Below are 22,099 nucleotides of genomic sequence, written 5' to 3'. Positions count from 1 at the left end.
AACATAGCAGGAAACAGGTACAATAAATTGGTTAGTAGATGTTAATTATGAGTAATTAAGGCTTCTGTCAGTCAATGTAAGTATGATTAAGATGAAATCTTCATCAGAAAGCATTTTTTTGCCTGAAAATCTTAAATGAAGTTATTGATGATTAGTATTATTCATTCTAGATATTTTGTTTATATGCTAGTGTTAATTTTGCACTATAAAATTAAAGCATTTGAGATTTATTCTTGCTGTTGCATTCCGGATTGCTGTGTAGTCCCTTTCTCCCCCATACTTCACCAAAGAAGATCTGACCAAGGATGACACTATGCAGTCGTCCTGCATGTGGAACATACTAATATAGCAGAACTCTTCACATGAAACAAACAAAATATCAAACAAAATAATGTGAAAAAAATGATATTTACCAGGGACTAGCATTGTTGTTATGAGCTCTGGAGTTTCCAAGAAGTCCACGTTACTTCTTTGGAATGTCTTGCTGTAATTCATTTGAAGGTGACTAAATAATTGTAAAAAATATATCAAGTTTTTTAAAGGAGACACTTTTTTAAAAAATGAGCATTGGAAATTTTACTGTTAATGCTGTAACAAAGATTTTGTGCTTCAAAACTTAGGCAATTATGATAGCGGAAGAGGGGACCAGATAAACTGTGAAGTGCTTGCATATGAGATTAAACACAGGGTTTCTTCTCTTGGGTTAAATGTTACTCTGATGCTTACCTCTTGGGTGTGACCCAATATAGTGTCACTGTGTGTTGCTGGTGTTCTTCAGTCTTTGTGAAAGTAAACTTTGATCTGGGGTTTTGTTCAAAAAGAAAGCAACTGCACTTCAAGAGACTTCTCAATTTCCCTTCAGAATGGCTTCTGTCTAGATTTAGGATCATAGGGTTTGTTTAGTTGTTTGGTTTTTTAATAGCAAATGTAGTTAAGGAAAATATTTTTGTCTCTACTCAAATTACTTAGTTATCTGCCTGTTGCAGGCTAGAATTTGTCTGGTAGGACTTTTAACCACTGTAACTTCTGTTTTGGTCCCAGAAGAGACACTGGGAATCTGCTGGATGAGTTTTTGTGGTGTGGATTTGGGAAGCTTTGGGAGGGCTTCCAGGACTGCTTGCATGCTTAAGGGTCGTGTTGGATGGCACACCTCCAGTCTTATTGACTCCTTTTGTTTCTTTCATTATCATTAAAGTCATAATATTGCTGTTTCTCTATTCTTTTGTCTCTGATGAGCTAACATCAATCTGTTGCCATATCTTTCTCTATTTGCTTTCAGATTTAAGTTGTCTTAGAACTAGTTTTGTCTTTCTGCCATTTTTATTTCTATTTCACTGTTTCAGTCTTTGGGAATAGAAGTATTGTTCTGAAGTATTAATTGCAATACATTTAGCAAGAGATTGTTTAGCAGTAATTAAGGTAATTTGTATTTAGTCTTTCTACACAATTGCTTTCTAACTTTCAAAACTGTCTGTATTTAACAAAACCCCAAACAACCCAAAACCCTGAAACTTACCTATTCCAGGCATTGCTGTTCTCCCAGAACTCATAAACAATGAAGCGGGAATCACTTGGAAGCTTCTGTATGGAAACACTAAGAAGTGTAGGAGAGAACTAGTTTAATAAATCATGACCAAGTTGTGAATGTACAGATCTTGCTCCAAACTGGTTATGAGTAGGACCAATGCAGTGTTTTTTGAAGAAAAAACACACCAAAAACCAACCCAAATAATAATAAATTTAGCAAATAAATGATCACATACTTTTTACTTCGGAGAATTTTGATGGCTTTTTATTATTTATATTGCTGTATTTAATGATGGACTCTTGTTTATGGAACTAATTTTTCATATTCCTCCAATAGTCTCATTTATCTACAGAAATGCATTAAAACAGAAAAATAAACAACCAGTTCAGGGAAAATCAGCTAATACAGCCTGTTGCACATAGGGAACAGTTCAAACAAGTTTACAGAGTAACTTGTGCTCTTTCTTTGAAGAATTGTGCTGTGACAAGTCGTCCTTTTGTATGAGAGATGCATTAAAGTGGCATAGAGCTTAGGCGTTTTGAAGACAAATATATAATGGAGTATAAAGCCAGACAGGCTGATGTCTGCTGCAGATATACTTTTAAAATAATACTTTTGGGTACTCTTTAGTTGTTCTTGTGCTATTTAGCTAACAATTTATCATGGATACCCACAGAATATCTGCTGATCCTCTACACAGAATCATCATTATTATCCTAGAACATAAAAGCTTTATAGCATGTAAGGTACTTATGCATTTAGGTATGCAAATTGCTGTTTAAATGCATAGATATGTGAGTACCCACGTGTGAGACTGCATTTTACTACTGATGTGCTTGAAAACTGAACTCAGGTTATATTTCATGCTGTAATAAGCAGCAAATGATACAATTTATTGTTTTTCTCCTGATGTATGTGAATGTATGTTCTAAAATTGCGAAAAAAGGAAGAACTGTTGCAAAAAATGAGACGTCATGAACAGCTATAGTTATAAACAAACGGTAGGTGGCAATACAGACTTAACAAATGCCTGTAAACTTGAGAAAGAAACTATCTTCTGGCCATCATTATGCATCAGTTGCATTCTGAAGTCGTGTAAGCTCTCTCCCCTGACAAGTTCACAGTCACTACATTGTTTTGATGGACGTTCATTCCTGGAAGGGGGCCAGGGGGCTTTTCTTCTTTGTTTTTTGGCCCACAAGAGAATTTTATTTTCCTTATCAGTCTGCCTTTACAAGTGAACCACTGCTGAAGATCACTCTTTTCTTCTTCCAGCTTCATTTACATTTTCTGGTGGTCTATGTGAGCACTACTGATATATTCTCAAATATGATGGTCTCATAACAACAAGGCTTATAAACTGTGGATATGATAGTCAGCCTTTGAAACCTTGGAACATACAGGAAGATCTATCGAGTACACATCATAAAAATAGTTATTTCATAATGGTCTGTAGTGTGCTCGGTAGTAGCTTTCTCCAATATGTTAAGGTAAGAAATTCAGTACAATGGGAAGTCACTAGTATTTATTCTTAACCTAGTTCTAATATTTTGGGTTTTTTTTTGTCATGGTTTGACATGACAGCCTTTTCTGGTAAGGGGGAAGGGGCTGCAAAGATGGCTCCTGCAAGAAGTTGCTCACAACTCTCCCCAGCTCAGAGCCAGACCCACTTCTGGGGCTGAGCCAATTAGACGCCTCCACGATCACTTTTTAAGAAGAAGCCGGAAGGGGAGGTGTCTTCCTCCATCTTCTTTCTTGCTTCTGCCCCTTCTTCTCTTCTTCTGGCTGGTGGTGGTGCAAGGAGTAGGAACGGTGAGAGAAACAACCATGTGGACTCCAAGGTCAGTGATGAAAGGGAGGAGGTGTACTGTAGCAGAGACTCCCCTGCATTCTATGGAGAGAACTGGTGAAGCTGAGATTTATTTTCATTTCTTTAAAGACCCCGCATCAGCGGTACAGACTCATGTTGATAATGAGCCCGCATCAGGGGCAGAGACTCATTTTGCTAAAGCTGACCCCGGACCAGGGGCAGCGATTCACTTCATTAAAGGCCCCGAGCCAGGGACAGTGATTTTGGCCGGAGGAGGCCTTGTCCCGAAGGAGGGGCCCTTTATCACTATGGCCGGAGGAGGCCTTGTCCCGAGGAAGGGACCCAATATCCACAGCTGCAACTGCGGGGAGGAACCCACGACAAAGCAGCTCATTAAACTTAGGCCCAGAAGAGGCCTTGTCCCGAGAGAGGGACCTTGCAACCGCGGTGAAGAATCCACGTCAGAGATATTCACCAAGGACTGTGTCCCGTGTGAGGGAACCTGTATCGGCAGAAGCCGCAGCTGCTGGGAACAACCCACACCAGAGAAGTTTGTTAAGGACTGTGTTCCGGGGGAGGAACCCCGTGTTGGAGCAGGGGAAGAATGCCAGGAGTCATCCTCATCTGAGAAGACAGAAGCGGCAGAGCCCATCTGTGAGAGACTGACCACATCCCCCACTCCCTACCCCCCTGAGCTGTTGCGGGGGGAGGAGGTAGAGATATCGGGAGCAGTGAGCTGGGCCCGGGAAGAAAGGAGGGATGGGGGAGGGAGATCTTAAAGTGCTGGTTGTAATTTTCTCATCATCCTACTCCCTTTTTGCTTTTATTCTGTTCTGTTTCTTTTCTTGTAGAATAAACTTTCCTACTTTCCTCTCTAAGTCGAGTACTAGAGTCTGTTTTGCCCAGAACCATAATTGGCAGTGAGCCCTCCCTGCCCTTGTCTCAATCCACAACAATCTTGCTTATCTGTTTACTTCCATTTTGCTGGGTCCTCCGCCATCTTAACGAGGGTGGGGGTGAATGGGGGCATCGAGCGAGAAACTGTCGTGGTGCTGTTGTGCTAGCTGGGCCAAACCACGACATTTTTAAATTCAAAAAGGAGCAAAGCAGAAATACACCATTTCATTGAAAATTTTGCTTTATAATTCTTCCTAATGTTTACAATGAATGCAGGTTTTAACATGACAGACTAAAGGGAAGATTCCGAAAGCTTCCAAGCACAGAACTGTCAGACAAGTTGAGTAGTTGCTCACTTGCCAGGTGAGGACAAATGAAGGATGGCTAATGAGTTTTCTAATAAAGAGCCTCAGCCTAGAAGCTTCTCGAAGTCATGAATTGATGACCTGCAGAGCTGAGAAGCTTTAGAAGACTTGTACTACTTAAAATCTGCACATACACTTGGACATCTCTTTCTGGTTTTAGTTGTCTTTGAAAAATCATTTTACACGCATGCATAACCAGCCAGGAAAGAACATGTTACAGGTTCTCTCTTTATAAATAACCCAGCTCCACTTAAAAGTTACTCAGGAAATTAGATTACATTCCTTCCTTGAGCCCAAGGACAATAACATTGTACTTACTGCAAGCAGCCACCCTGAGTAGAAGCAGATTCCACGTACTGCTTCAGAGCAAGCCGAAATTCCTCTATGTCTTCTTCTATTACAGACATTTGACGTTGAACAATCATTATGTGCTGATACAAAAACATGACTATTACTGTCATATCATCCTCTGAATTCCTTGTACTTTACACTCAGAAAAGTCTATCATAAAACTATCAAAAACACAATCACCAAAGAAAACCCACAAAAGTTCCTTCAACATTTTGAATCCCTGTTTTCCTGCTCTGGAGTGGAGAAGTAGAAATTCTCATGTGGCTTTTATGTCTAGGCAATTGTTGATCTCGGAAATATTCAATAATTGAGTCAGCATGTTTCCTTGGATGTATTTGTATGCAAGCAGGTAAGACGTCTGAGGTAAGAGCACATTCCCGCAATCTGCATTGGATGCAGTGTTGCTTTCATTGAGGGGCAATCATAGTCTTTTAGAGCTCCAACTCACACCTGGATGAGGTGCCTGAAGTAGTCCCTGATAGAGTTATTTTAAAAAAGAAAAGAAATCTAATCCAATTTCTGTGGAGAAATAAGAAATTTGATGGATCATCTGTTTGGATTTTTTCATGTGTACGTCATCTGCATTTTGTTAGGTTCAAAGCCCTGATTTTAAGAATGCTAGTTGTAATAATAGTGATTCTGGTTTAGCACTAGATGCTCTCCTATCTTTCCTGATAAAGTTTCCTGTAGCAGTTTTGGGATTAACTATGATTTAAAAGCATGCATGCAGCATTGGATGATCAGAAGCAGAGGAGCTACTACTTCATGAAGAGTGACACCAAATGTGGTAAATCTTATTAATGACATCTTTTCCTCTTTATGTGAGCTGAGAGTTTACCTCACTGTATCCTTTAAAAACAATGCCAAAAATAACATAAAAGTTTTGCCCACATATTCTAAGTTTTGGGTTGTTGCCTCTGCCAACTAACATGGATTCTTGTCACTGGAAAAAATGAGTACAATTTTTAAAAAGCTATTTTTAAAAAGAGATCCAATGACACTGTTGTCTCAATACCTGGCATTCAGAATCAAATGTCAAAATCATAATCTTGAAAAGCACTTACAGATCTTGCATTTTCTTCCAAAACTTCCTCTTCAAATGGCTCAAGCTTTAGGTCCTTTGAGGCAGTTGAAAAGAAAAGAGAAATATGAGGCAATACTACATCCGTATTCTACTCTTACCTTTTTAACAAACTATTCCAACAGCTAAGTTCTGTTTTATCTCCAGAAGTTATAATTAAATCTTTATTAGCTGTAAGTCAAACACAAGCATGGTTGCAGAATCTTTCATGCTTTTCAGAATCACTGAATCACAGAATGGTAGGGTTTGGAAGGGACCTTTAGAGATCATCTAGTCCATCCCCCCTGCTAAAGCAGGTCCACCTAGATCAGGTCACACAGGAACTTGTCCAGGCAGCTCTTTAAAATCTCCAGAGAAGGAGACTTCACAGCCTCCCTGGGCAGCCTGTGCCAGGGCTCCATCACCCTTACAATAAAATAGTTTTCCTTTTGTTTAAATGGAACTTTTTTCTTCCAGCTTCTTTCCATTATCCCTTATCCTATCACTGGATACAATAGAAAAAGAGGTGCCCCAGCATCCTGACATCCACTATTTAGATACTTATAAATATTCATGAGGTCCTCCATCAGTCTTCTCTAAACTAAACAGCCCCAGTTCCCGCAGCCTTTCCTCATAGGAAAGATGCTCCAGTCCCCTGATCATCTTGGTGGCCCTGCACTGGACTATCTCCACAAGTTCCCCTCTTGAGCTGGGGAGCTCAGAAGAAACTTTTCTACGGTAGCAAGGGATTGTTTTCTCTCATTGAAGATGTGTGTGACGCTCCAAGTCTGGCTTCTGAACCGCTGCTTCTGCTTCTGAGGTCAGTCTGGGCAGAGCAAGCTGATGCATCTGTGAGCTGATGCACACTGGATGCACACTTCATGCATCGCCAGTTCATGCAAACCCCATCTAGCAATGCACACAAACCTATTGCTTACATGCTAAGCTACCTTCTGACCCAGTGCCATATGGATGTTCTGAAAAATACCTGTATGCCAGAAGAAAAGCAGAACAATTTGCAATAAGCAGCTAGAGCAAAGTGTACTCTTCGTTATTGGTGCATCTTATTGCACACAGTTCTTGTGTAGCAAAGATAAAAACTTTCTTTTGCTTTCTGCTGGGTGAGGACTGATTACCCTCAGGTAGCAGGTGTTTTGCCAGCACAAATATTGTACTCACTGAAAAGCCAGCAAGAGGTGTGCAGGTAGAATTCAAATGAGCTGAGGACCAGCAGCTGGTGGCAGAGTGAGGCAGGAACAACAACTCAACAGAAACTGCTGAGCTGTGGTACCTCTCCTGCAGAATGTGCGTAGAAAGGCATGAAATGCATGTGTGGTGGGAAAAACACACAGCTTTAATAACCCATTTGTCAGTTCAGACACTTCAGATAAAAACCCTGAGGGAAAATGGATACCCCTCTGGTTTTTCTATACATTCAGCTCATTTTTTTTCTTGGGCAATGTATGGAAGAAGAGAGGAAAGGAATGACTCAAGTTGTACTGCAAACTTTCTCTTAAGGTAGCAAGAAAAGAATTCTGTTTTTTCCAGTATGTATAAATTTAGTACTTGAGAAAAAAAAGACAACTTTTGAGACTAATTCATGGTTAAATTCACTTTTGACAGAAGATGGCAGATGAGTTAGACAACACTAACTCAACCTTTCACCAGGTGGTTTCCCAGTAGGAACCACAGATGCATAACTTGCTGGCCCCTTCAAGAAGTTGAAAAGAATCAGTGTTAGTTCTTCTGTAATGTTATGTCATTAGACAGGGCATGACTACACAGCCAGCCAGCCAGCTGTGACCTCAGAGCACTGGCACATAGTCCTCATGCTTGTGCATCAACCGACTCGACGTTGAGCATGCATGAAGTAGCCCAATGAGAAGAACAGAGGCCTTGCCAGAACATTATCATGCAGCCTGAAAATAGAAGCTGATGCAGCTCAGAGCTGGGGCTTTAAAATGCCTCCACAGTCCTACCTCACCACAGCTGAGAAGTGGTAGTGTCTGAAATTGCCTTTTAGTGTGATTGTGTAATGCTTTCTAATCTATTTCAGAGCAAAATAAAAAAGAGGAGATTAATGGCTACTGAAAGATGGCTGATATTTAATACCTGCACAGATCTGGCTCTGAGATATAAAGTCAAGTTACAATCGTTACAGGTGGAAAAGACCATTAAGATCATCGAGTTCAATCACTAACCTCACACTGCCAAGCCCATCACTAAACTCAACCATATCCCTCAGCACCTCATCTATGGGTCTTCTGAATATCTCTAGGGATGTTGACTCCACCAAGCAGATGCAAAGTTAGGCAAAGGCTATCTACTAGCAAAAACATGTTTATCTAATTTTTTATTAATCAATTAATAATTATGGATTATTATGGATATATATGGATATAAATATGGATAATCAATTAATAATAACTATGCCCTGCCACTGTTTGGCACCAATCCCCTTTTCAGATTGAAGGTCTCTTATTTTTCTGTAGCAGATTTTGATCATTCTGTAACATCCTTGTTTTATTTACTGCAAAATGGTTGGCTGCTTTCTGTAGTATTTGCATTGTATTATTGCTGTATGCCAGGTTTCTTTTTTTCAGTAATGTTCTTTTAAATATTAAGTTTCCTTAAATGCCTTTTGGCATCAGTCCGTGTCAGGAGGCAACCTTGTTAGGGCAGCAAGCTGCTGCTTCCAAAGAACAAAAGTAAGTAAAACTGAGCCAAAAATGAGTTACATGTCATGATGGACTTTGACATTTCAAAATCCAATGTATATCTATGCAGAAAAAAATCAATTTGCTATTAAAATGTCATTAATGTGGCAACTGCCATGTAGTGACTTTCCTCATGCAGAAATGACCTCTGGGAGGAAGCTATTGTGTGCAGGCATATGGGTATACTCTGGCCAGAGGCTTAATAGACAGAGCAGACCATGAGGAGTTGCTTGAGCATAGCAGGGAGAAGAGTGAGAAGCTGGCAGAAGTTATATACAGTACCAGAAAGAATGGCTGAATTTCACAGCTGGTTAAGGAGAAGCAATGCGAGAGACTGTCAGAGCTCTGGGATAACCGTGGGCAGCGCTGGGCTCCTTTTGGAGAGCCTTGCGAGAGCAGCAGTGCCAGGGGGAATGTGTCAGCAATGCAGCTAACCAGCAACAGGGTGAGATAACAGACTAAGGACAGAGGGGAAAAGTAATTACGGACAGTTTGTTCGTGGGAGAGGGTGCAATGGCAGAGAAAAATTGGTTTGCTTGTCTCTCTGAGCCCTGGGCCAGGTCACCACTATTTATTCTGTCTTCTTGTTAAGTTCCTTACTTAACTATTTTCTGTGTGTATGATTTGCTACTGAACTCAAGTTGGACTAGCAGTTGAGTAGGAGACACTGGTCTGCCAGGCTCCAAGATCTGAGGCAGTGCCTGGGTAAATGGGTCATGGGTCCAACCATGTGCTATGGGTTTGGACATGGTATGTTTCTGGGCATGCTGCCAGTCTGTTTGTGGGTGCCCGTGTGCATGGGCCCACATCTCGGGAGTACCTCCAGAGCCTCAGTGCTGTTGAGCACTAATCTGCAGGGAGGAGCAGCATCAGCTGCCCTGGGACTGGAGCAACTCCTGGGCCTAAGATCACTTCAACCTAAAACCTCTCCGCTAGTGGGCCAGGAGGAAGAAAGTCCCTGGGTCCCAAAATCGACTGAGTACAGTGACCCCCTTAGCACTTATCTGAAATTGCCAGCCTGTCCTTCAATAGGAATGCTCTATGTAGAGAACAGCACAGGAATTGATAAGCTTACTTTTTCCTCTGCTTTTCTTTCTTCTCAAGGAAAAAAAAAAGTCATCATCACACAGAGACATAAACAAACTTTGACAGCAATCAATATGACGTTACTCAGGTTTTTTACAAGCCCTTGGAAACTTTGGTATCCTTGGATCAGACTTTGGTATCATTTGTCAGACTCTGCTGAGATCTGTTCTGTCCTCTCTGGAGGGCTCTGCTTTGGTGTGGGAACTGCAGGTGGTCTCAGGGCTCTGAGACCATTACAGCTGCCTCTGAGGTGGGATTTGCATAAGCTTTTCATTGAAGTTCAAATATTGGGAAAGTGTTTAAATCTTTATAAATTAATTTTCTCTGATGCAGAAGGAGGAAACAAAACTTTGTCAACCTTTAGTGAGAAAGTTTGGAGAGGAAGAGAAAAAAAACATCCTAAAGAGAGGCTTGTCTCATATTCCCCAAAACAAGCACAAACAAATACAATACCATCTGCTTGTCATAAAGTAGTATGACTTTTCAGATCTTTATGGAAAGCTAGATCTGTTGTGATAGGAAGGGGAAAGGGGAGAATGGAAAAAACCCTGTCATACTCTCATGAAACAGGAAAAAAGGTGGAAGGAAAACACATGCATTTTATTGAGAGTTAGCTCTCTTAGGTGATGTTGAAGTGTCACTCATAACTGATTGGAAACACCGTGATTGGGGTATTGGAAGCATTTGTAGTTTAAAGGCTATACTGAAAGTGGGAGAACAGGTGAAGAGAAACACACACCTTCTTTTCCAGCCTGTCAATCAGCTTTTGTAGCCTGTTTATCTGGGTCATCCACTGGTTGTCTTCCTCAAACCAACCTTTGGAAAATATAAATAGTGAGTGGTTACAAAATGTTACTAAATGCTGGAACATGGTGCATTCTTTTCTTTTACAAAAAAGTTTGGCTTAGCCTGCAATTTATTTTGCTTCTCAATGATTGTGCTGCAACTAGTTTAATGTTTATTTAGGTGAAACTAAAGGAATGCATGATTTTGACTATATATTTCCTTTCTCTTCATGATACAATAGAAATCGAATACAGAATGCAAACTACATTCTAGATTAACGCCACTGCTTTTGAAATCATGATACCTAAAGAAAAGAACACTCTCCTCTGCAGATGGGTTCAGCTCATAACCTGAGCACCTTCTGCTCAAAATGCAAAGTCGTCTTGGAGGGAGTGCATGTGGTGTGTATGGGTGTTAAAGCTTTCTCTGTCTTACTATCTTTCTTAGTTTGCCATTTCTCCATCTTTCTGTGATATTTTCTATGAGAGTAAGATTCAGCTCTTCTGCCACATAGCAGGCCTGTCTTTGGAATTCCTTTCAAACACATCCCATGGAGGCACCACGTGCTGTGTTTTGTCTGCAGTTTCTCTTTCCCCTGAGAGCACTGGTGAAGGTGAAAGAAAGGCAGTCAAGACTGGCTTAAATATCCTGGCGCAGACAATACAGCTTAGGTGACAGGATCTTACTTTCTCCTGCAGAGAGACAGCAGACCTGCTGTAGGGCCCTGACTGTGAGGACATTGCCATGGCTGGCCTGTTGCTGGTCTCAGCATCCTGAGATGGTGCTTCCAGGAGAATTCCAGAATTACTCAAAAGTTAAGAGTATCTATGCTCCGACCCAATAGAAAAACTACATTCTTATGGGCAGCAGAAAAGAATTAATTGGGTGTACATATGCAAGTAAATGATCTATATTTCTGGCATGGCATATTGAGGAATCCTGATATTGAGGTATTCCTGAAGGAGCCTCCTAACATAACCCAGGAATGTCTCATATGCATTGGGAATAAGGGGCTTTCCCTTCATTCCGAAAAGGTTAGTTTATCCGCAACAACTGTTTTAACACTTATACTCTGAGGGGTTTTCAGCTTTTTACAGTCATCTGCAATATACCATCATAGGTGTTTTCATGTGTTTGGTGACTAATTATGAATACAGTCTTGCAGTTGACTCTATACCTGATTTAATAACATTAACTGGATGTCTCTTGCAGCTAACGATCCTTCTTTACCTTTCCAGATAAACAGCATGCCTGGGTGCTTGATGCATTGCACCAAAGATTATTAGGATGGATCCTTCCTACACTAGATTTTTCTAGAATTATATTTTGGATTTGAGATGTGTAATTTATGCCTGTAGTGATTGCAAATTTTCACCAACTCAAGATTGATTATGTTTCATCATAATAACTTTCCTATATTTATTTTTCTCCCAGGTCGCTTCTTGTCTCTCTATACAGATAGAAAGAACATGCTCCTTTCAAAAGACTTCCTAGCTTTCCATCTCTACTGCAGTAATCCTCATGATCATAATGACCTGACGTCATATAGCAAAGGAGAGCTAGAGAATGTTCTACAAAGGCACAAGCATGTCTCAGCCTCTTTAAAAGTCTCTGGAAAATTTTGCTTTGCTGAAGTCTAAAGAAAATTGCCTATAAGATGGAAAGGATAATACTCAAGGAAACAGGTATGTGCATTATGAGACCAGTGGCTGGCATCACCCAGAGTGTGACTGTGCACATAAGTGATTACTCTAAGGGGAGAGGAAGGTTATTTATCAGAAACAGAAGATTTTTCAACACATACTCTTTACAGGCGTATTCATTAACCTGAGCATTTTCCAGATGAGGCTTCTTGTGGCGCTTGGACTGTTTTGAACAAGCAAAGAAATTCTGATTTCTGTGGAATGTATCACAGGTGTTACACTTACAGAAGGCAGAGTGTGGCTTTACCTGAACATGTACAAAGGCTAAAAAATACTGACTTGGAGTGTTAAGTGCATATACACACCTACAATGTTACTGTGCATGTGGGCAGCATGCAGTACAGAGGAAGACCAAATGCCAAGACAAACACAAATCTTCTCTAGGAAGCAGACAGCTGTTAGATGGCTATTAGAATAGCTGTGGAGAAAGATGTTAGCTCTTTAAAATTACATTCATACAGTAAGAAACCTCTCACATTTTCCAAAGCATAAGTGCTGTTTCAGATTTTTTTTGTATTAAGTATTTATTTTTCTTTTGAGATTTGTATTTTCCCTCTCTGTTTCTTGTTTGTTCGCTTCAACTGGGATGTAAATCATGATAGAGAACTTGGTTCTGGATAAGTTACAGCCTTCACCTTTTCATTCTTATCTGCAATCTGCAAATATAACCTGAGAAATGTTCAGTCAACTCACAACCCCCAAACAATATCACAGTTTGGCCCATAATTATGTATATAGTTTTTAGCAGTTCACACTGATTTTTGGGTACATATTTATTTTCCTTTTAGTTTGAGCTAATACCTGCTATATTAAATTCAAGATTGACTTCTGTAAGGTATCTGAGTTAGTTAGCATTAGTCTAAATTAAATTGTGGGAGGAAGATACATGTGTATTTTTCTGGTTATGTGTCTGCATGTGTTTTAAGTAGCTTTAAAATGTGAAGCACCATACCTGTGCTAAAATGAGGACTGTTTGGCAAGAGGCTGTTGTTCCTCTGAAGCCTTCGAGCTGAGCGTTTTCCTGGCCATTGAATTGAGAGAACTTCTGGTTTTGTTGGATCTCGTCTGCGCAGAAACACAAAAGAGTTCATGAGGTAACACATGTGGGAGAGCTCTCCTCTCTGTTCTCAAAAAATGTGCTTGTATTAAAAATGTGCTTTGGAATTAAAAAAGGAGAAATAACTATTGAGACCACTGAATTATTTTCCAGAATTTCACTGTTACTAATTAGTTGTGTTTAGGTTGCTAGTTGTTAGAGAAATAAAGGAGGAAAAAACCAAACAAGAAAAGAGGTTTAAGGTGATGTGAATCTTTTAGAGAGAGAAAGTTCAAAGTCAGTTTCTGTCCGTGATGTGGTTCTGACCTGACCTAAGAAACCATTCACAGCATTTCATTATTCATGGGAGCTTTGTAGCATCTCTGAAGAGAAACAGGGTTCATAAGAACAGCTAAAAGTGAGGAAAGAACTTTAAACATTGACCCCTTCATCATAAAGGCTGAAAAGATAAACAGCAACGTGTATCTGTTAATAAGGAAAGAAAACTGATGAGAACTAGCTAATATTTTATGGAGGACAGATACATCTCTAGGACCAGTATTGAAACATAGCAGATATAGAAATGACTTATGTTTGTGCTGTGACAGAGTCATTGAAGCTATGGTTAGTTTTGAACCGTTGGATGAGTGATTGCAAAGCACATTAAACAGCAGCCTAAAAGATTCAGTAATTTCCAGGTCAGCTTTGGAAAGGTGTCTTGTGTCTTGAAGCACAGAATGAAGGCTGACCAAATACACCATGTTAAGAAGATGTTTTAGGATAGTATTTTCTGCAGCACAAAATCACTACACAGTAAGTCAGTTCCACACTATGAGCATTCTGAAATTAGTTTAGGAGTGTCTTAATGGGATTTTGATTCAGACTGTTTGCTCCTGAGTTAAGTTAAATATAACTGATGGATGATTTTACATAGAGACTGGAGCATCTGCACTAGGAACTAACTAATTTTCTCCAAAACAGCTGTAGTTAGACTGATGAGTTTCCCTGGCTTTTCCATTGCTACCTCAGAAAATAAGGAAGATAGTATTTGGCTTTGTCACACTTCTTTTTTATTTTCTTTGCCATAAACCAAATTCACCATGCAAGAGGATATTTTTAGACAATTTTACTAATAAAATTGGAGAAAGAAGTCTCCACAATGCCCAGTCAATGGAGATGACAAACGTGACAACCAAAGGGATGTTCATATCACCCAATTCTACACACCCAAGTGAGTAGTTTGAGTTACTCAGATGGTCTTTCCAGATCGTGTTTCTACGGAGGCCATTGTATAAAGCAAGTCAGAAAACAAGTCAATGATTATTCCAGAGGAATAATCCACCACAGGATCAGATTGGAACCTGCTTGAATTAATCTTCAGGAATATTGCTTTTAGTGAGCACCTATATGGAATCAAAAGCGTATCTTTATTTCCCATTGTTCCCTGCATCAGGTTGCCAGGGGGACTATAAAATGGCCTTGGAGGTTGATGGTGATGCCACTTCTCACCCCCTTTACTGCAGCTACGTAGTGTTTGCTCACCTCTCCTGCCGAGTCTGCTCCTCTGTGGTTTCCATGGCACACTCCAGGGAGCTCTGGAGGGACTGGAGCTGATTCAGTGTTTCCTTCAAAAGAAAGCGAGTCACAAACTGCTCCAAATTAGAAGCTTTCTGATAGTCCTAAAAATTACATAGGGGGAAAAAAAAGTAAATATTTGCCTACTAGGTTAGAAATCTGTAAGGGAAAATTCAGATTTAATTTGGAAAGGAAGCAGCTTGGATGTTTTCATGCTTATATGTGAAAACCACGTAAGTAACCTTTATGTTTCTGGACCAGACGTCTTAATTTCCAGGTATAGAAACTGATCTCAGCCAGGCTGAGAGGCCGAGGTACACAGTGGCACAACATAGTTTGTACTCAAAAACCCCTTTCCCTTATGTTTCTTAGCTCCAGCTGGTGGCAGTACCACATTACTTCTTCAGAATGGAGAAGCCAAGATATGATTGACAACTGCATAAGTGAATTTGAAGATTTTATTCAGATCTCTTCACTCTTGTGAAGAGATGTTTATCTGACCAACTGGCCTGTCTCTGACAGTAATTACGGAAATAGTCTTTAAGCAGGGGACATGCTTAGTGACACTCCCCTAGAAAACTCCACCAGCAGTTTGGCTGAAAGACTGCCTGTGCCACAGAGATTGCTTTCTGAATCTAACAGTCATGGACTGATTTTTGTTCCTTTAATTTGTTTAATTATTTTTGAAACCATGAGTCCATATATTTTAGAGTAGATTAAATGCATCTACTATGTTGAGTTAGAAAAGTTTGTACTTGTCTTTAGCAGTCTGTAATATTTTTTTGGTTTGTTTTTAATGACATTTGCAATATATTTCATGTATTCACAGATATTTATGCCTATTTTGTCTAGTTAATTTCAGAAATCAGTTCTTATGCCTGTTCTCTCCCTGACCCAATGAATTGTATTTCCATGGATGGGGTCATCTTTAGTACTTCTAGCAAGCCCAGATCTGCAAAACGCAGTCTTTCCATGACATGCAGGGGATGCTGTGTGCTGGGGGTCACCTGAACAATAACATAAACACCCTCTTTGTTGTCTTCTCATTAATAACTGTAATAGAGAGGATAGAACAGATCCCTAGAACTTCTACTTACTGTGTAGAGCTCCCATCAGAAACAGAGAAGAAAAACAGACTTTAATCTCTTAAACAGAATGGATTTGTTGATTCATAGTCTAATGAAAGTATGCTGGTATCCATTTTTCATATGCCCTAAATCTGCTTCTATGTGAAGAAAACCCACACAACCGATCTTGAAAGCCTTTGGGTACAATTCTGCCTAAAATAGTTTCATAAAATATGAGGTGCATTGAATGAAAGATTTCTCTAGTCACCACATCTGAAGATAGATGATGGTCTGTTATCTCGAAGCTTTAAAGAAAGCTTGTAATTTGAATGGTTTTACCTCCTACTCTAGCTGTGAAGCCGTTTTGAGTATTTTTTGGCAATGCCTATGGGTATTTTTAAGCTCTTCCCTATTCTTACACCTGAAATGCCTTTTTGACTTTTTGCATGCATGTATTTGCAATTGAACCCAATAAGGACTGCTTTAAAAACTAAATGTAAAATAGAAGTCCGTAAGATCTTTTTGCTCTCAAATGAAAGCAATCTATTCATAATATATCTTATTAAGTTAGTTCACGTCAGAAGACTTCTGCTACAGAAATCTCAGATGTTAAGCCACCCATGAAGAAATTACTTCTGTAGACAGGACCTTCATGGTCTTCTCTATTAACTTAATCTGTCTTCAGATTAATCAGATGTGAGCCATTCTCCAACAAATAATATCGTATTTATACATTTTAGAAATAGATACTCACGGGAGATTGTCTGCCTACCTTTGAGTGAATACCTGAGACTCCCAGCAGTCCTATAAATACCACTTGTGGCAACTTTTTTGTTATTATTGCTTATTATGCAATAGGAAAGCTGATTTTTTTTCTTCTTCTAAATTTTCTCCCCTATAACATTCAAAACTTTGGTGCACGTGACAGAGATAATTTAATTTCAAAAAATTTTGATTCTCTGTGGCATGTTAGAATACTGTGTGCAAATCTGTGGAGCATGGGCAGCTAAATAAAACCCTGCAGTAGAAATGCAGCTCTTGCCAGTGCTCTTGGGTATAAGTGAACTAAACATGACAGAACTGACCATTTATTGTAAATTTTTGAATACCAAAGTAATCTCATAAGAGGAGGATAATCTAAGTGGTTTAAAATTCTAGGCAGCCAAAAAGCAAATGCCACAGATACTTCCATACAGGTTCTTGCATGTAGCCATGGTAAATCTCATACCAACATGCTCAGTTACTACTTCAAATGTACATCAATACTGTTTCATTTGCAAATGGTTCTGTTTGGCTGATGTGGGGATTATATCAATGTTATCTGTGTAATACTGGCTGAAGCTGGCTGCTTTCTCAATTTTTGATAAATGCTTTCCTGTATCTGAAAGTTATTAAGGTTTTTTTCATCAGAACTACAGAACAGTTTGTTCATTGCATCAGAATTTAGTCTTTTTTTCATCCTGTTCTATTGTCTCTTAAGTTCTATATTTAAAGACAGAATAGTCCTTGTGATCTTTAAATATGGCTTAGAGTTGCTTTATCAGGTAGGCAGAGCTACCTGTATAGATGGGTTAGGCAGGCAGGATGTGAATATCATCTGTGGGAGCCTAGAATTGTCAAAGACACATTCCTATGTATATTCTACCCACATATTTATGTTTGCAACTTTTCTATGTGGAATTATTTAACTCTCTTATTGCACCCAGCTAGGCCAATGGATGCTTAATATTTTTCTTTAAATAATAGCTCTGAGGCCAGCAATCCTGAGCTCACAGCAATGTTGGGGAACTTTGACTCCTGTCCACTGAAGGGTGACTACTCCTACCCATCCTAAAATTCCTCAAAGAACATGAAAGAAGGCCTTCAGTATATATAAATCACCAGCATTATTATAGTTTAAGTCATGGAGGGAAAAAGATTGTCCACTGCAGTTCACTGAAACCTCAACTCAGTCTTTCAGTGATGAGGAATTACCAGCCATGCTTTGTTATCGTTTCACTGCTCTGCTTCCAAGAGAAAAGTGACTTTATTTGCATTTTACTATATTTCCCTAGAAGAAAGAAAATGTTATTTCTGAATTAAGAAAAATATGTGCCAATTTATTAAGTGTATATTATGGTATAATCAGCTTAATGCCCAGCATTTGTATTGTCAGTATGCCACACCACCAATTATTAATGGAACCCAGTGATGGCATCGGTACATGAACTGGAAAAATAGTCCGTTTCTTGAATTTCATTAGCTGTAAATTAGGGTTCATTAGCATACATATTATACTGCTCAGCAGTTTGGGCAGTCCAGATGAAATAAGTCTGTGTTAACATATCGTTCTGCTTATTAGTTTTACTGATTGTGAGTGAATGAGGGTAATTTTCTGCATCTTCCTCATCAAGAGACAATTGTGACCTTTGTGAGCAGCTAAGATTTGAGTTTTCATTAATGCAACTGAAAATACACATAATTAGTGATTTCCCCGAGGAAAAGGTCAATGTGGTCTTTAAAAATGGCTTACAGCTGTCTTAAAAGGTGCAGAAGAGGTTCTTTTCTTCTAAAGGTGGGGACCGCAGTGCTTAGACCTCTCCACATCTCAGGGTTAACACAGCTGGCCCTGGTGCCAGCCCTGATCCTCTCCCCCTGGGTTACCTGACACCACACTGATCTGCTTACCAGAGGAGCAGCTCCTTGAGATGGGGTAGGGGATACTGATGTCCACTTACCTGGGGCAAGACAACTGAGCTTGGCTGGGAAGTCTCTCAGAAGGGGTGGGAGCTTACACAAGAGCACCACAAACTTAGTGGGAAAAGATGTCTGGCCATCATCTAGCCCAACCCCCTGTTCAGAGCTGGGCCAACTTCAAAGCCGTTCAGGCTGCTCAGGGACATGTCCAGCTGAGTTTGGAATGTCTCCAAAGATGGAGATTTACACCATCTCTCTGATCCACTGATATACTCTCTCTGCACAAAGTATTTTCCGTATGTCTAGTCAGCATTTTCCTGTCTGCAAGCTGTAGCTGATGCCACTTGTGCTCTTGCTATGCACCTCTGAAAAGGACAATGTCATTTTGTCTTCTCTATAACCGTTCTTTAGATAGCAGAATTACATCTTCCTGCAGCCTCTTCTCTAGGCTGGACAAACCTGTTCTCCTTCGCCTCTCCCTGTGTTGCTATTTTGCTATAGAGTAGTTTATCTTACATACCACTGTAAAAGCTATTTATTGTACTTAATTTGTAACATTACTTACAACTTATTACTGTTACATTACTTTGTGATTTTCTGTTTCCTATTTTATATGTCATATAAAAATAATTTCATAAAAATTATTTATGCTTTGCTTTACAGAAATCATCCCCAAAGGAACTGAAAAGTAGCTATCACTGAGTAAAACTCATTAAGGAATAATCTATTTAAATTTCCCTTGATCATGGAGAGTCGCCTGCGCTGTGTGTTTACATCTTACATTCATGGGACAATGCCTTAGGTTACAACTTTAAAGTGAGGATATAAAATTATTCAGAATAACTGTAGTAAAAGGAAAAAGAATTCAAGCCTTTTTCATTTCTGTCCCTAAGATCTTAGTTCTTCAGACTAGTAGGATGGAATCAGAACAGGCAGAATAAAATCCCAATTTCACCAGAGCATCTTCCTTATGAGGAAAGGCTGTGGGAACTGGGGCTGTTTAGTCTAGAGAAGAGGAGACTGAGGGGGGAATCTCATTAATGTTTATGAGTATATAAATGGTGGATGTCAGGAGGTTGGAACATCCCTTTTTTCCTTTGTATCTAGTGACAGGACAAGGAGTAATGGTATGAAGCTGGAACATAAAAAGTTCCATTTAAACATAAGAAAAAACTATTTCTCTGTTCAGGTGAGGGAGCTCTGGCACAGGCTGCCCAGGGAGGGTGTGGAGTCTCCTTCTCTGGAGGCCTTTAAAACCCATCTGGAGCCGTTTCTGTGTGATGTGATCTAGGTGGAACTGCTTCTGCAGGGAGTTTGGACTAGATGATCTCTAAATGTCCCTTCCAACCTCTACCATTCTATGACTCTGTGAACCGGATCCAGAGATGCACACTGTGATGACTTCACACAAATGCAACTTTTACAGAAAAAATCTTACAGCATGTTTAAATTCTGCCTAGAGAATTGGAAGTGACAATCTCTAACAAACCATGTGCAGTGCTGACAGAAGAGCAAGGAAATGAAATAAAATAGGCAGCCATGGGTGATTGTAGGAGAATACTGACACACATTTGTAATAGCAGGTCAGTCTATCACTCTCCATTACTGGGACTGTTGAAGGAGTAATGTACTCTTACTGCAATAACAGTATGCCCAGAATTCATGCGTGGACAAAAGCTAACTCCTATTTAACCACTATTTAGTGCACCATGTAGCTTAGAGACAACAAACTGGCTATGGTTTATATCAGTAGGTAGCAGGGATATGTGTAATGCTATTGGTCATGGGAGAAGTTTGTAAGGATACAAGGAAAACATCAGAGGCTTTGACAGGTATCAGAAGAAGAATGTCTGTGTTAAATGTTTCTGCTGTGAAGTTATTTCTATACACTTTTATGTTTAAATGTATGGATATTAACTTAATTAAGATGTTTTATGGTTGGTTTTGTGTGGTTTTTTTTTTTTCTAGTTTTGACTATTCAACACATCTTCTCTGCTACCAGCAAAAATTTGAACATTGTCTCTTTCTGACCCAGTAGGTGTAAGACTTCCACAAAACAGAACAAAAGTTCCCAGGAGTTTTCATTACTCTGGTAAGGAGCTAGGATTCTATGAAAGTAGCAAATCTCTGGAATATCCTGGCACGACTGCTTAGGATTCATCACTTGCAGCTTTTTTAATTTATCCCTGTTTAACTTGACTGGCACTAATAATCACAATCTTTAAAAAAAATATGGATCGAAAATCTATTAAATGAAATTCCAAAACCTCATTTAATAATGTCCCTAGATAGATGTTTATTCATAGGGTCCTGTCTGCCTTGTTGCACAGTACAACTGGTGATAAATCTAGCACTCTCACTAGCATTCCTCTCTTCATCTGAGTTTACAGCAGGGAGCTGATAAACAGTTGAGTACATAAATTCATGCAAAAAGAATCTAGACTCTGATCATCTGTAAAAGTGATTGAGCCACCATCCCTGGAGATATTCAAAAGACGTGGCACTCAGGGAAATGGCTGGACTTGATGACAAAGGTCTTTTACAACCTAAAAAATTCTGAGATTCTGATTTTAGATTGACAGCAATCTGAAAAACTCTTAGTGATAAACATAAAGGAACCAAGAAGCCAGATTCAAAACTAATGCATTAAAATAATCACTGAGTAATACCTGCTTTATGTTATTCTTACGCAGCAGCTGTTCATTACATTCATTCTGTGAAAGATAGATTTGTAAAAAGCACAATTTCAAAGAGAATAGGATTAGATTCAGTGAAAAATTTTAATAACTTCTAATCACATGCAAAAACTATCCAATTCAACACAGATTTTGTGAAAGCAAAAAAAATCCCAACTTTTGTTCAAACAGAATGTTAGTCTGTTGTCATATGCTTATCTAGCTTTCTCCCCACCTATTCTGTTTTGCAATATAATTTACCTAATTACTACTGTTACTACTACTCAAATATGCAATTAAAAAAATACAGGTATTCTGATTTATAATGGGTATCAACCCTCCAGAGTGCAGTGATTTACATATTTATTATAAATGCACCATGAGTAACTCAATTCAATGTTCCTGTATTACTCTTCCAGCTCCTCTAATCTTCGTTTTTATTTTGACCGGCTCTCATTTTTAATGTTATTCAAGAAGTTTTCCAGTAATTCAAGTTTTCCAGTAATAATAAAGGCTGCATTGACTTCACTTAGCTTTGGGTTTTTGAGGAAAGCAGAAAAATTAATGATTGCTAGTAAATTAGACATGCTGTGTCATTCACTGAATCCGCACCACATGCTCTTTTTCCCAGGTTTTTTCAAGCAACGTGTGAAAAGTGGTTACAGGTTTTCTACCCCAAAATGCTTGGAAGGCTATTCCAGAACTTGATTGCTCTATTGAATAAGGGTTATCTTTCATTTGCTTTCTAAACTCACTATTTTTATGTT

The 22,099-nt window shown here is 39.2% G+C and overlaps 1 protein-coding gene across 1 annotated transcript in view; it reads right to left on the bottom strand.

Annotated features, from left to right (window-relative positions):
- NECAB1 (N-terminal EF-hand calcium binding protein 1) overlaps positions 1-22,099 on the bottom strand; it is a 60,936-nt gene that overhangs the window by 2,297 nt on the left and 36,540 nt on the right. Inside the window, exons 6-12 of the mRNA XM_061995886.1 lie at positions 14,882-15,018; positions 13,256-13,368; positions 10,554-10,630; positions 6,016-6,069; positions 4,919-5,031; positions 1,517-1,594; positions 414-505 (exon numbers count right to left, since the gene is read on the bottom strand). Coding sequence (XP_061851870.1) covers positions 414-505; positions 1,517-1,594; positions 4,919-5,031; positions 6,016-6,069; positions 10,554-10,630; positions 13,256-13,368; positions 14,882-15,018 — 664 coding nt within the window. The remainder of the gene's footprint in view (positions 1-413; positions 506-1,516; positions 1,595-4,918; positions 5,032-6,015; positions 6,070-10,553; positions 10,631-13,255; positions 13,369-14,881; positions 15,019-22,099) is intronic.

This window comes from Colius striatus, chromosome 4 (genome assembly GCF_028858725.1).
Source record: "Colius striatus isolate bColStr4 chromosome 4, bColStr4.1.hap1, whole genome shotgun sequence".
Lineage (NCBI taxonomy): Eukaryota > Metazoa > Chordata > Aves > Coliiformes > Coliidae > Colius > Colius striatus.
This window is presented reverse-complemented; position numbering and strand designations above follow the sequence as displayed.